Here is a 14,511-nt window from a genome sequence, read left to right as displayed (position 1 = left end):
AGCACGCGCCCCCGGAGGCGCAGTCACGGACCCCCCCCCCCCCCCGTGCGTGTGACTGCCGGACCCGATGTCCGCCGGTCACTCGGCGATCGTCGGTGCAGAGGGAGAAAGGCAGGCGGCTGATGTAAACAAGCCGCCTGTCATTCTCCCCTGTGTAGGAATAGTGATTATACAGTTCTACTATGTAGGACCGTTGATCACTGTTCCTACACCTCAAGCCACAGCCAATCACAGTTAGAATCACGCCCCTAGGGACACATAACCCCTCCCTCTCAAAAAAAGTTAACCCTTCACTGCCAGTGTAATTTTACAGTAACAGTGCATATGTATAGCACTGATTACTGTAGAAATGTCACTGGTAACCCCAAAAGTGTCAAAAATGCCAGTCAAGGGTCCGATCTGTCCGCCGCAATGTCGCAGTACCGCAAAAAAAAAAAAAAATCACAGATCGCCGCCATTACGCGTTAAAAAAAAAAAACAACAAAAATGACAAAAATCTTTCCCTTTGTTAGTAAACGCGATAACTTTTGCGCAAACCAATCAAAATACACTTTTTGCAATTTTTTTTACCAAACATATGTAGCATAAAACAAATTGGCCGAAAATTTTGATTTTTACATTTTTTTGGGGGGAATTTCATATAAAAAAAATGTGAAAAAATATTGTTATTTTTGCAAAATTGATGCTCTTTTTTTGTTTATAGCGCATGATCAAAAAAATCGCACAGGTGATCAAATACCACCAAAAGAAAGCTCTGTTTGTGGGAAAAAAGGACGTCAAATTCATTTATGTACAGCATCGTACAACCGCGCAATTGTCCGTTAAAGTCACGCAGTGCCGAATCGCAAAAAAAACCCTGGTCGGAATGGGGGTAAAATCTTCCGGGGCTTAAGTGGTTAAAAAAAGCTGAACTTTGTAAGCACTCCTGTCAGTGGAAAATGGTTTGTCCGAACCCTGTAACTGACATCTGCAGAACAGCTTGTACTGTTGAAAAAAAAACAGATTACAGCCCAGATTACCAGCTGAAAATAAAGGAAAGAAAGCCTAAAAAAGAAAACGAAGGCAGCCATCACATCTAACAATTGGTAAGCTGAAATATAATAAATGCCTTCTTTTGGGTTTAATACCGCTTAAATCCATTTCTTGTCATAAGAACTAAAAAAAAAGAAATGTTCCTTTTGGTTGGAAAGCAATATCCTTAAGGGCCGCTTCACACCAATAACGTGCGACACCCACAGCAGATCACAAGGACAGTGCGTTCTAAACATTGTGCAGGAAACACGCATGGAACTCTGGTTTCTCAAACCACGTTCTGGTGTGACCGGTCCAAATTCATTATTATTTGGGAAATTAAGTACTGAATTTCAGGCTGTGAACTGTAAAAGGTTAGGGTAAAATAAATCATTTATATTGGTAATTTTGCATACAACTACTTCACTTTTTAAACTTTTTTTTTTTGGGGGGGGGGGAACACCTTTAACCACTTAAGCCCCGGAAGATTTTACCCCCTTCCTGACCAGGGGGTATTTTGCGATTCGGCACTGCGTGACTTTAACGGACAATTGCGCGGTCGTACGACGCTGTATCTAAACGAATTTGGCGTCCTTTTTTTCCCACAGAGCTTTCTTTTGGTGGTATTTGATCACCTGTGCGATTTTTTGATCATGTGCTATAAACAAAAAAAAGAGCGTAAATTTTGCAAAAATAAATGGATTTTTGTAAAATCTTACCGTAAAATCCTTTTCTCTTAGCTCATCGACAGACGTAGTCCTCGGTGATACACCACCTTCGGGTTATGTTACCTCCGCAGGAGCAGGACTAGACAGGAAATTAAAAAGCTCTGGCCACACCCTAGGGGCAGTCCCAGAGGGTATATCCTCTCTCTCTCTGCCTCAGCAAATCAGTTATGTGAAAAAGCAGTGCTTAGAGAATTTAACCCAACCCAACTCCAAAACAGAGGGGCGGGGACTACGTCTGTCGATGAGCTAAGAGAAAAGGATTTTACGGTAAGATTTTACAAAAATCCATTTTTCTCTAGCGCTCATCGACAGACGTAGTCCTCGGTGATACACCACCTTCGGGACGTCCCAGAGCAGTATCACAACTGAGGGGTGGGAAAATGGAAATCAAATCCCAATCTAGAAGGCCCAACCGGTGCCAACTAGAAGTTTACAATGCTCATCCTTTATGATGAGACTCAACAAAAAAGGAGAAAACAAAAATTTTTATTTTTTTTTTCTTTCAAACAGAAAAAAACCCTCGAGGTAGACCACCGGTCTCCTCAAATTGCGGCCTGCAAAACCTTGCGGCCAAATGAGGCATCCGCCGATGCCGTCACATCAATTTTATAGAATTTTGTAAAGGTATGTACCGACGACCAGGTGGCCGCCTTACATACCTGGACCACTGACGCCTGATGGCGAAAGGCCCAGGAAGTACTGAGCGCTCGAGTGGAGTGCGCCCTAACAGGGAACGGAGGACTCTGACCCTTAATAGAATAAGCCTGTACCACCGTTTGTCTAATCCATTTGGCAATGGTCGCGGCAGATGCAGGCAAACCCTTTCTGGGGCCATCCGTGATCACAAAAAGTGAATCCGTCTTACGGAATGATTCCGTAGATTTCAGGTATACCCTGATTGCCCGAACCACATCTAAGGAATGCAACGCATGTTCCCGATGATGCTTGGGCTGAGGACACAAGGAAGGTAGTACAATATCTTCATTCAGATGAAAATCTGAAACCACCTTGGGAAGAAAAGATGGCTTAGGATGAAGTACTACCTTATCCCTATGAATCACTAGGTATGGTGACTGGCATGATAATGCAGCCAGTTCTGACACCCTGCGAGCAGAAGTAATAGCCACCAAGAAGGCCACCTTCTGGGATAGAGTAAACAAGGGAATCTCCCTGATGTTTTCAAAAGGAGGTTTCTGTAGAACCGACAAAACCAAATTAAGATCCCAGGGCGGTAAGGGCGCGCGGACTGGAGGAGCCAGGTGCCGCACCCCCTGGATGAAATTCCGCACCAAGGATTTGGTAGCTAAAGGCTTCTGAAAGAAGATTGCTAATGCTGAAACTTGACCCTTGATGGTGCTCAAGGCTAGCTTCTGCTCAACCCCTTGTTGCAAAAAAGCCAATATTCGAGTCACCGAATAGGTACGTGGAGGAAATCCTAAAGATTCGCACCACGCAATATAAGTCTTCCATGTGTGATAATAGACTTTGCTGGAAGTCGCTTTCCTTGCTTTAATAAGGGTAGGAATGACTGAAGTAGACAAACCTCTGTCCTTCAGTACTTGGGTCTCAATGGCCAGGCCATTAAAACCAGCGACTGTAAAGCACGAAGGTAAATTGGTCCTTGAGACCACAGACACTCCCTGAGACGAAGTTCCCACGGAACGTCTGCGACTAACATGTCCAAGTCGGCCAGGCCGGCTTGAGGAGGCCAGCCTAGAATTTCTAGGACCACTGGCGCTGATTGGATCTGAACCAGGCGTCCCTAGAGCTATCTGGCCCCGACCATCCGAGAAAGTCTGGTCGTTTTCTGTTCCCACACATTTATCAAATACCTGATAGTTATCAGGAAAGGTGATCTTTTCTGGTTGAACCTCAGGGACCGAAGTCACCCGACTAGAGGCTACTTGGCCTATCTGGTCAACCAGATCCGATTCCTGTGAGGTATCGGGACTAATCTTAGGAAAAGGTAAAGGAAAAGATCTTTTCAGGGAACGGTAACTACCGCTTCCTGTGGTACTTAAATGTTGGAAGGGAAGAATCGCACCGGTAGTAGTGGTTGATGCTCGATCTAATGTCCTGAATACCGGTGAAAACGTCCCCCCACCCTGAAACCGGGTGGGGGCGCACCTTCAGGCTGTGTACTCCTTTGCTTCAGGTTTGGCTGGGTTGGTCCCCTTCTTGAACCCTCCTGGAGGAGTCTTGCCTTTCCCGCTAGTACCAGCCGGGCGCCCTTTATGGGCGGTAAAGAAAGGTCCTCGCTTGTTGCGAGGTCCCTTAGCTTTTGCAGCCTGTGGCAAAAAAGTGCTCTTGCCCCCAGTGGCATCCTTAATGATTTCATCTAGGTTGGCTCCAAATAGACGATTCCCCTGAAAGGGGAGATTGGTCAAGGTCTTTTTGGAACCTAGGTCAGCTGACCAGCATTTTAACCACAGCACACGTCTGAGGATCACTGCTAACTTAGATGCATGCCCTAATAAGGGAGTAGTGTCCAAGGCTGCGTCACAGATAAACCGTAGCCCTTGTATGATCTGTTCCATCAAATCAGATGTCTCCTGGGGAATATCTTTTCCCCTAAGATCTTGGCGTACCATTTTCGCCCATTCCGTAAGTGTCTGGGAAACTAGACCAATAACGATTACTGGTCTAAATGCTGACCCTATCAGAGAAAAGATAGTGCGGGACTCTGCTTCTATCTTTCGATCCACCGGATCCTTAAAGGACGAAGTGTCCTCCACTGGAATAACCGTGGCTTTATTCAGCCTGGAAATAGGCGGATCCACGACTGGTGGTACCGTCCATTTCTTAATGATGGATTCCTCAAACGGATAGCGTCTAGCAATACGCTTGGAAATAGTAAAGGTACGTTTAGAATGCTCCCATTCTCCTTTAATCTGATTACCAAAACATTTAGGAACAGGAAAAGCCTTCGCCGTCTTGATGGGCTTATTAGTCCCAAAAGGCCTCTCTGTTTCAGTTGCCTCTGCCGGTAAAGCCTCAAGTTTTAAGGTTTCTTGCACTGCCACAACTAGTGCGTCCACCAATGCTTCTTCCTGAATTATAGCAAGAGAAGAAGCGTCCTCCTCACTGTCTGAGGGGGCTTTACCTGGGATAACAGCCCTTGCAGAGGAACCTGCAACTGCCGTGACCATCTCTGAATCTGAGTCAGAGGTGTCAGATGGTATAGGGGTAGGCGGGGGTCGCTTCCTTGACCCCCGTCCCTGACAGGCCGCCTCCACCCGAGCCACCATAGACTCCAAAATTGCTGTAAATGACTCTATACTCTGTGCACCGGCGGGTCCCGAGGCCCCCTCGAGGGAAACAGGTGGGGGAATATGTGTGGCAGGGTCCATAATAACTCCAGTTACTACCTGGATAATATAATTCAAAAGTAAAGAAAAAAACTTTTTTTTTTTTTTTTTTTTTTCTTTTCTGACCCCCGGCGCCACAAAAAAGCCCCTTAGTGTTACCTGCTTAGGGATCCCTATCGATCGAGAGAGAGAGAGATAGACCCCCAGGCTCACCACTTGATGCTCAGAGTTAAACTGCAACAGCTTACAGCGCTGTCTTGACAAACAGGAAGTCTTTTGGCTGGCTGCCCAGGAAGAAAGGAGGCGGCTCCGCCCCTCTGCACGCCTTCCGGCGCCTCCCCCAAGCTCCACGAGGTGTAGGATCACCTCAAACATGGCCGCCCCCATGCTGGAGACACGAGGCTACGCCAAAATGGCGGCTCGTGCGATCCTGCAAGAAAAAATGGCGGCGGCCTGCTGAATGGCGGTGTGCTGCAGGGCACACAACACTGTCTCTGCCTGGGGATATGGCGTGGTTGGCGGTATCGGCCCCTGGCGGACCGCATGGCCGTTCGGGAGGCCTGCTAATAGCTGGAGATCTGATTTGGAAGGCAGTCTACATGTCCGTGGCTTCTGACTGGTAGGTAGCTTATACTAAACCCATAAGATTCCCAGAATGCCACAGATTACATCTTTTAAACATGTATACAATAGATTGTTAGCTCCCAAACCAAGCCTCCTGGCTTTTTGTACACAAAAAATCACACTCAAAGTAGGAGGATCTGTGACATGTTATAGGACAGAAAGGACTCTTTCTTACCATACAGAGAGGGGCCCGCGTTCACCACAAAACCCGTCAGGGGGAAAGGGGGAACATACTACTCACCATACCGGAACTAGGCGGGCACCAACTCCTGACAGTACCCCTCTCCACCGGGGCGGGAGGGCTGTCGACCGATACGAACGCCGTGACTCATGGTCTTTGGCGTTTCAGCGAGACGTTTAACTCGCGGGTTCAGTCCTTTTAACGGGACTTTGTCGCGGCCGACCCAGCGCGGAGCTATGGCCTGCACGCGCTCGTAGGCTGAACTGGGGTGACCACCGGATCTCAACATCCAGCCCGTCGCCCAGTTCAGCTTTCTTGCTTGAAGATCTCACAGGAACACTGGAGAAAAAGCTGTCTAAAAAAATCCTTTAAGAAAAAATTCTTGCCAGGACCTAAGATCCCAGCAAGGTGTCTAGGTCCTTACTCCTAACTAGACAGAAAATAACTGATTTGCTGAGGCAGAGAGAGAGAGGATATACCCTCTGGGACTGCCCCTAGGGTGTGGCCAGAGCTTTTTAATTTCCTGTCTAGTCCTGCTCCTGCGGAGGTAACATAACCCGAAGGTGGTGTATCACCGAGGACTACGTCTGTCGATGAGCGCTAGAGAAAGCAATATTTTTCACATTTTTTTTATATGAAATTCCCCCCAAAAAAATGTAAAAATCAAAATTTTTTAACATTTTCGGTCCAATTTGTTTTATGCTACCTATGTTTGGAAAAAAAAAAAAAAAAAATCGCAAAAAGCGTATTTTGATTGGTTTGCGCAAAAGTTATCGCGTTTACTAACAAAGGGAAAGATTTTTGTCATTTTTGTTGTTTTTTTTTTTAACGCGTAATGGCGGCGATCTGCGATTTTTTTTGCGGTACTGCGACATTGCGGCGGACAGATCGGACCCTTGACTGACATTTTTGGGGTTACCAGTGACATTTCTACAGTAATCAGTGCTATACATATGCACTGTTACTGTAAAAATACATTGGCAGTGAAGGGGTTAACTTTTTTTGAAAGGGAGGGGCTATGTGTGTCCCTAGGGGCGTGCTTTCTACTGTGATTGGCTGTGGCTTCAGATGTATGAACAGTGATCAACGGTTCTACATAGTAGAACCGTATGATCATCCTTCATACACAGGGGAGAATGACAGGCAGCTTGTTTACACAAGCCGCCCGACTTTCTCCCTCTCCCCCGACAATCGCAGAGTGACCGGCGGACATCGGGTCCGCCGGTCACAAGCGCGGGGTGGTGCGGGAGCGCGCCTCCGGCGGCGCGCGCTCGCTCCCTAGACCCTCTCAGGCTAGACCTATGTCGCTTTGCCTGTGAGGGGCTGACTGCCGACGTAGATCGGCGTTAGGCAGTTGGCAAGTGGTTAAGGCCCAGTTTACATCTGTGCAGGTGGTTCCCGCTGCGGGTCCCCACCTCTGCAGCCACAACCACCCGCACAGAAAAAGTGCTGGATGCACTAGAAAAAGCACCCGCACTGGGAACCACACCTACACTTGTGGTTCCTGTGCGTGATGCAATCCTAGAAATGGTGCAAAGACCTTTTCCCTATATTTCTGGAGGCACGCCAGCATATTCCAATGAATGGGCTGCCAAGCTGGAGCAAAATGTGTCTCTCAGAGCCAAACAGATGTGAACCAGGCCTTAGTGTATTAAAAGCAACCAATGTGAGAACATGATTTTGAGTTGGGTTTAGTCTCTTACAAACCAGCAGATCAGACTGGAAGAGGAAGAAGCAGTACAAGGAGCCAATCAATTGAGCTGTAGTGCTCATTTGCCAACAAGTGACATTCTAATAGACAGAGCAGATTGACAGAAATATGAGCTCAGTCTGCTGCTTTTCCTTTATTGTTCACAGCTGAGGGAAGAACAAAATCTGTAGGGGTATTCTTATTGCAGTACAGAAAAGTCAGTTTTTGCGGTAGGCTGCACTAACCAGCTGTATAAATGACAGGAATGATACAGAAATAGAAATCCTACAGCAGATTAACCAACCCCCATGTATGTTTTTCACCTGTTTATGGAGCGTTTTACCTAGAGTTCAACATTATTCAATTCTTTAACAGCTATATTGAACTGAGACAGTTATGAACAAACCCATGAGCCATGAAAATATATAAATACAAATCTTACCCTTCTAATGGAGGCCTCTGCATTGACATGATTCTCGGGATGAACCCACTTTGAAGAGGGCAGACCAAGGCCAGAGTAAGCATGGCTTCCATTTGGATACTGCCAGATGATTGGATAAAGTCCCACATGGTTAAACGAAGCTTGAGGGTGAGCTTGGCTGAGGAGATGAGGTGACTGGTGCTGTAACATTTGCTGCTGTTGCTGATGTGCAAGAGCCAAGTGGCTAAGGCTGCTGGCATGTGCAGTCTCTAGTTGGGGATGCCCCCCTAGCAAAGAGCCAGGAGGCATACCAGATAGCACCGTAGGTAGTAAGTGAGGATGGTGGACTGAATGATGTGATGTGCTGCCCAGCTGATGGGCATTAATAGCAGTCATAGGCGTTTGGTTTGAGGACGATGTTAACATATGAGGGTTAGCGGTTAGTGCTGGGTGGTGGCTGTTTGGAGGTAAACATGCTCGATGAGCTGGAGAATGAAGAGCAAAATTGTGCTGGTGCAAATAAGAAGAAATGTGGTTAGCTGCAGTCTCTGGTCCAACAAGCGCTGGGTCCCTGTAAACTGTAAAATGTTCATTTTTGTCAATAATGAGCGGGCTCTTTGTAGATTCTATAGTGCTCACTCGTGCAGCCACCGGATGAAAACTGGACCTGTGAGTGTCGCAGTCCATTTTGCTTGAGGTCCTCACAGTCCCAGAAATCTGGTTATTGTGATAGTTGGCTTTAAGTTTTAATGGATCCGGAGAATGGACAGGCCGAGTTTTTAAAACATCTGGAGAAGAATTATATTTTATTTTACTAGAGGACTCCAGCATGTGTGGCTTTGCCTTAAGAGCGTCCATTGTCTGTTTTTGAAGCCTCTTCTGTTCATCAGTTAGGGATGTGCTACCAATAACTGAGGTATGGTGCATCTTATCCCTATCGTTAATCTCCTTATTAATTAACTGGGGTGCTTTTAACACCCCTGAAAGTGCCAAGTCGGTCTTATTGTTGGAAGCATCATTCCAAGCATGCTCAGAATCCGGCTTCTTTGTATTGGAAAAACCAACCGTGCCAAACGACTGTTTCAGGTCGCCGACTTGCAGCTCCCTCTTGGCAGTGGGCTGTGTGTTAAACTTACTTGAAATGTTTTCCTGGGGTGCTTTGTCCAAACTGTTTTCATTAGTTAAGACAATAGAATTTTTTGGCGTGGGAGGCTTACTGATCAGCGACTCAGTCTGTAACAGTTCCGTAGTGTTGTTCCTCTCAACCACGCTTTCTGGAGCTTGTGGCTTATTGGAATTCTGCTCATAAAGTGCTGTCTGCTCAGATAGGAGAAACTGAGGGCTTTCTTTCTGGAGCGGCAAGTCAGCTGACTTCAGCCTTTCTGCTTCAGCTTGATGCTTTTTATCCTCCTGAATCTTGTCCCAGTGAGAATGCCTATCTATTAGTGTCTGTTCCTCAGCCCCTTCGCTACTTTGGGATTTTCCTTCGTCTCCGTTTATCTTTGAAGTGTTTTTGCTTTTCAACTCATTCTCAGAATTTTGCTCTGAGGAAGAATCTATTATCCTTTTATTTGAATTTTCTGAGTCACTGCTCTCAGAGTAGTCAGAAATATTGTCTGGGCGCAGTCTTTTCAGAATTAATTTCTTCTCATCCTCCTCAGGTTTCCTCCTTTTGCTGTGGAAATGTTTATTCCTTTTTACATTTTCTGCAAACAGAAAAAATTAACAAAAAAGACATCAGTTCTCATACAGAGCCACAAAACATGCATGTTTTTGAATTGTGAAGACACTTAGATCCAATGTTGGTTTTCCTTGTGTTACACATACGATATAAAAGGAGTCTAGAATTATACTGATCTGTCATAAGTGCAAGCGACAATGTGACGTTTTGTCGAATGGAGGCTTAAAAGTCCTACAAAATTCACAGTGCTGCTAATTACAATCAGTCTACATCGGTTCTGTTATTAATTCACAACATGCTGACATTATGTTTAATTTACCTTTTTCTGCCATTTTTGACAAGCAGCAGACTGAATAAAGAGGCATGTTAGAGGTTTGATGGAGGACTGTAATCAATAGTATATTAATGTGAGCAATACAATCATTCTAGCCACTGATCACAGAATGTTCCATTCTCTTCTTAGAAAAGGAACAAGTCTTTCACTGCTTGTACACTGAGAGAATATTGAGAATGCTGGGGAGCAAGGACGCCTTGGGCACATCATTCAAACAAGGACAGAAAGATCCTCTCCACCCATTCTTTTCTATGAGTGTACAAACATGCTAAACCTAATAAGACACAATGGTTAAGTGCTTCTATGTAGTACACTAAACTATGAACGCCCCTTAATTTGGTGATCTGAAAAATTACCCTTTAATGTAAAAAAATCCTAATTCTTCATGATTCTTATTCATTATTATTAACGATTCTCTTAATTCTCCAATCAGTTCATCCCACAGTTATTACCTTTTGCTGCACTTGCCCCTCTCTATTAGAATGTAAGCTCCCAGGAGCAGGACTATCTTATCCCTTTTGTAATAATTTGTATTGCTGCTGTATTGTAAAGCACTGCGCAAACTGTTGATGCTATAAAAAAATCCTGTATAAGAATAATAATAATAATAATAATGATTTAGACTGTCATCTGCATAATGACAACTAAGAAAACACTGGTAAAAGCAAAAGATCCGGACTGTGTGACTATACATGAAGCAGTACAACTGAAGAGACCTAAAAGTAAAATGTAGGCTGCCATTGCTGAGCTGCTTCTCAAAGTGCTAGCTTCCTGGTTCTGTCTTCAAAACTCTTTCAAATCAATGACATGAAACAAGCAGGCAGAAAGCAAAATCAGAACTCAATCGGTATTCTTGTTTCTGTTCAACTAGTGACAGACAGAATTAAAAAGGACAGCCAGACAACTAGCATATTTAAAAAGGAACTGCAGTGACATCCTACACATTTCTCCTGGGATTCCTTTAAGTACATGTGACAGTTAACTACAGACAGAAAAAAAATAAACTAACCAAATTAAAAAGATGGTCCTGAATACATCCCTATGAAATCGAAGGAGCCACTCCTGCAAAGAATGTTTCCCTATGTGTTTTTCTATAATAAATTATATTTCTATTACAAGTCTAATTTTTGATATTGATGTTACATTTTTGATAAGTGCCTATAAAGTCCCACAATCAGGGGAAAATTTCCATTTTTTTAACTTATATCCAGGGATGTGGCACTCTACAGGTTAGCCTGCCAAGAGCAAAATCTCTTCATTATCAGCCAGATAAGACGCCGAAGGACCACTGCTGATACAGACAGCCTAAAATCGAAGGAGCCACTCCTGCAAAGGCAGGGGGAAGCCTCTTCTCCTTCAGGTCTCGGCGTAAAAGTTTAGCCCACTCGTCAGAATTTGCAACATCAGGGCAATAGTAAATACCGGCCGATCCAGCCATAGTGAAACATATGGAGGGGCCAGAGCCTCCGCTCTCCTATCAAATGGATCTTTAAAGGCCAAGGACTCCTCAACCAGAATGAAGGTGCCTTATTTAATCTGGAAACCGGCAAGTCCACTACAGGTGGGACGGACACTTTTTAAGCAGTTAATCCTTATAAGGATACCACATAGCAACACGCTTAGGGCCCACAAGAGTGCGTTCTGGACAACCCCAATGTTATGTGACAATGTTGTCAAAGCAAGCGGCAAAGGGGAACAACACCCCCGTCGCTAAAGTGGAGGACCTGTGTTGCCAAAAGGGACTGGCGCCTCCTCCACCATGTTTAAAATTTCACACTCTGACACAATCAGTGCATCCACCAGCGCCTTTTCATGCACGGCTAGAGGAGCAGAGGAAACATCCTCACTGTCTGAACACTCAGGGTGCATGGACGCAGACCTAGTAGGGTGACTCGCGTCCTCGGCTGCCAAAACAGATTCAGGATCTGATAGACAGGTGAGGCAGGGGAGGTTACGGAAGAGCGGTGGAAGTTATATACCAAGGTCACCCAGAAAAACATAAATCGAGAGGGCCGCCGACTGCAATCCCGCAAGGGGTACACCACCGACCAAGGGCCCACGATTTGACCACTGACTGGACCCCGCAAAAAAAACAAGGGGATCAGCCTCCGAGCCCCTCCATAGAGGCCAGCGTAATAGGAAATAGTCCCTTAAAAGGGGGCCGCCGGCTGTGATGTGGACCGAGTAGGCTGCGGCTTAAATTTTTGTGGATGCCCAGTCGCTTGGATGCAAGCCTCAGCAGAGCCGACCACCAAGGGGCAGCTGAGGGGAGGGCCGAAGACCCACAGTGACCACCAAATTTTTAGAGGGATGGGGGGGGGGGGGGGCAGGGGGTAACACTCAGGGGTCCCACCGTCCCAGGGAAGGGCTTACGTCCACCCCAAAAACCCTCCAGGTGTAGAGGGGGGACAGCTACTTACCATACCAGGAACAGGGTGGGCACCGCTCAATCCAGATGTGGGTGGCTGTCGGCTAGGAGGAACGCTGCAACTCAGGCCGAGGCCAGATCGTATGCGCCCTTGCAAGATGTTTAACTCACAGGCCAGCCCCCGTCCAGTGGGGCTATGTTGTGGCTGACCTATCGCAGAGCTGAGGCCTGCACGCGCACGCATGCCACACTGGGGGGATCCTCTGGATCTTGATTATTCAGTCCATCGCACAGTCCAGCAGTTGATTGTAGATTCTCACAGGAACAAAAAACAAAAGATAGGAAAAAATCTATTTAAAAGGAAAAAAATTGCTAGACCAGCAAGGAACTAGGTCCTTAATCCTGACAAGGCAGAAAAAAAAAACTGAGTGCCTATAGCTGAGTGTGTAGGTGTATACCCTCTGGGACTGCCCATAGGCATAGTCAAGCTTTTTCCTGCCTAGTGTCGTACTTCTGTAGGTATATAGTTGATATAACTCAATGGTTAAGAAGAATAAGGAGCTGTGTTTGTCAAACTAAAGCAAATTTTCTTCTTGTTTTTGGGTTTAATACCACATTAATCTAACCATTCAGGGCTAGATTTTTCTCGTTCAGCATGGATGGAAGAATCTAAACTGTCGGCTTTTGTATTCAAGCACCTGCGACCACTTGAATACCTGCTTAGATGTGATCACTGTTCGGTCGATGATTTTCCACCCACCTCCTTTATTTTTTACTTGTTTTATCAAGCCGTGTGTTGCCGACAGGACCACCAACAGCTTGAATTTAGCCGAAATCGTGTATGGTCAGTTTTAGTGGTCAGTAAGAAATACACCCCAGATGGTGGTAACAGTGATCAACTTGGCAGCTCTCACATTTTAGGGATGGGTGGGGGATATTGATAAGTGTAATAACAGCAAGGCATAAAAAGATACTCAAAAGAACAAACCATTTTAAGGACATGTATGTAACAATGTACAAAGACACAGTCTCATTTATGGCTCTCTGCAGGTGTAAGAATAAAAATAATTAGTACGCTATAAAAATTGTCATTCTGACAAGCTCAGTTCATGCTAAATGGTAAAACAGTTGACAGTTTTGCTTACCTATTCTACCAGTACCATCATATCTTTCCTCTTTAATCCTATCTTCATCGGGCATGCTGCTGTCAGAACCTTTCCTCTTGTTTAAACGGGCGTTACGGTGCTGATTCTGTTTTGTGGAGCTCTGAGGGTTCATCACGGGTCTGGGACTATTCGCTTGTGCACGTGTATAATGACCCTATAAATAACATTCTACTGGTTAGAACAGACTGTCAAAAAAATCACAATCAATAACTGGTTCAACTAGTTAAAGCATAAGAAACAATAGTATCTGTTAGCTGAAACCAACTGAATGCAGCAAACAAAATCAAAATGGAAACCAGGTAAAAAAAGCATCAAAAATACCTACATGAATTGTGTTGCTATTCTGATTGGAGCGCGACCTGCGGCGGGACGTGATGCCAATATTTTCACCTTTTAACAAAGAGTATACAACATCATCGAGAAAGGTCATCTGAACCATAGAAGGATCAACATTCTGTGGCTCTAGAACCTGGGATAAAACAAAGTTATGCTTATTATTTTGATCACAAATAACAGAAAAACTACAAAAAGAAAGTGTCTGTTACAGAAAGAAAACAATATCAAAACAGAATGGGGCTGATTAAAGAAATTTGGAACAAAGAAATCAAGTGCAAGTAGCCCATGGCAATACAATTTCTTATTTCATGCGACAGAAGAGGGTCACAGGGGCCAACAGCTAAAGTACTGCTCCAAGACGGCCAGAAATGCTATTGTTTATTCAACAAAATGAACCAGTTTAATAAAGCAATCTTAACAGTCATCCAGAAACATTACCAATTTGTCTTTTGAGCAGGATCTTTTATTTCTATTGTTCTGTCCTTATGGCAAAACCTTACAAAAAAACCCATCTTTGTTCCCAATAGTTTCCTTATAGTCCAACGGGCTCATTCACACTTCACATTCTCTCTAAATTGTGCGAACACACGTTAAAATGCGTTGTGTTAAGGACGCTAAATCATTTTGAACCAAAAAAAAAGCTAGCATGATTTTATTGCAAAG

The 14,511-nt window shown here is 44.9% G+C and overlaps 1 protein-coding gene across 2 annotated transcripts in view; it reads right to left on the bottom strand.

Moving 5' to 3' along the window:
- The window catches only part of JMJD1C (jumonji domain containing 1C), a 490,497-nt gene that overhangs the window by 78,323 nt on the left and 397,663 nt on the right, over positions 1 to 14,511 (bottom strand). For both annotated transcript variants that reach the window (XM_082267995.1, XM_082267996.1), the window contains 3 exons: positions 13,838 to 13,981; positions 13,492 to 13,666; positions 7,985 to 9,669 (listed from right to left, as the gene is read on the bottom strand). In XM_082267995.1, coding sequence (XP_082124121.1) covers positions 7,985 to 9,669; positions 13,492 to 13,666; positions 13,838 to 13,981 — 2,004 coding nt within the window. The remainder of the gene's footprint in view (positions 1 to 7,984; positions 9,670 to 13,491; positions 13,667 to 13,837; positions 13,982 to 14,511) is intronic.

The sequence above is a fragment of the Pelophylax lessonae genome (assembly GCF_965119305.1).
Source record: "Pelophylax lessonae genome assembly, chromosome: 9".
Lineage (NCBI taxonomy): Eukaryota > Metazoa > Chordata > Amphibia > Anura > Ranidae > Pelophylax > Pelophylax lessonae.
Note: the sequence above shows the minus strand (reverse complement) of the source record. Positions and strands in the feature narration are given on the sequence as shown.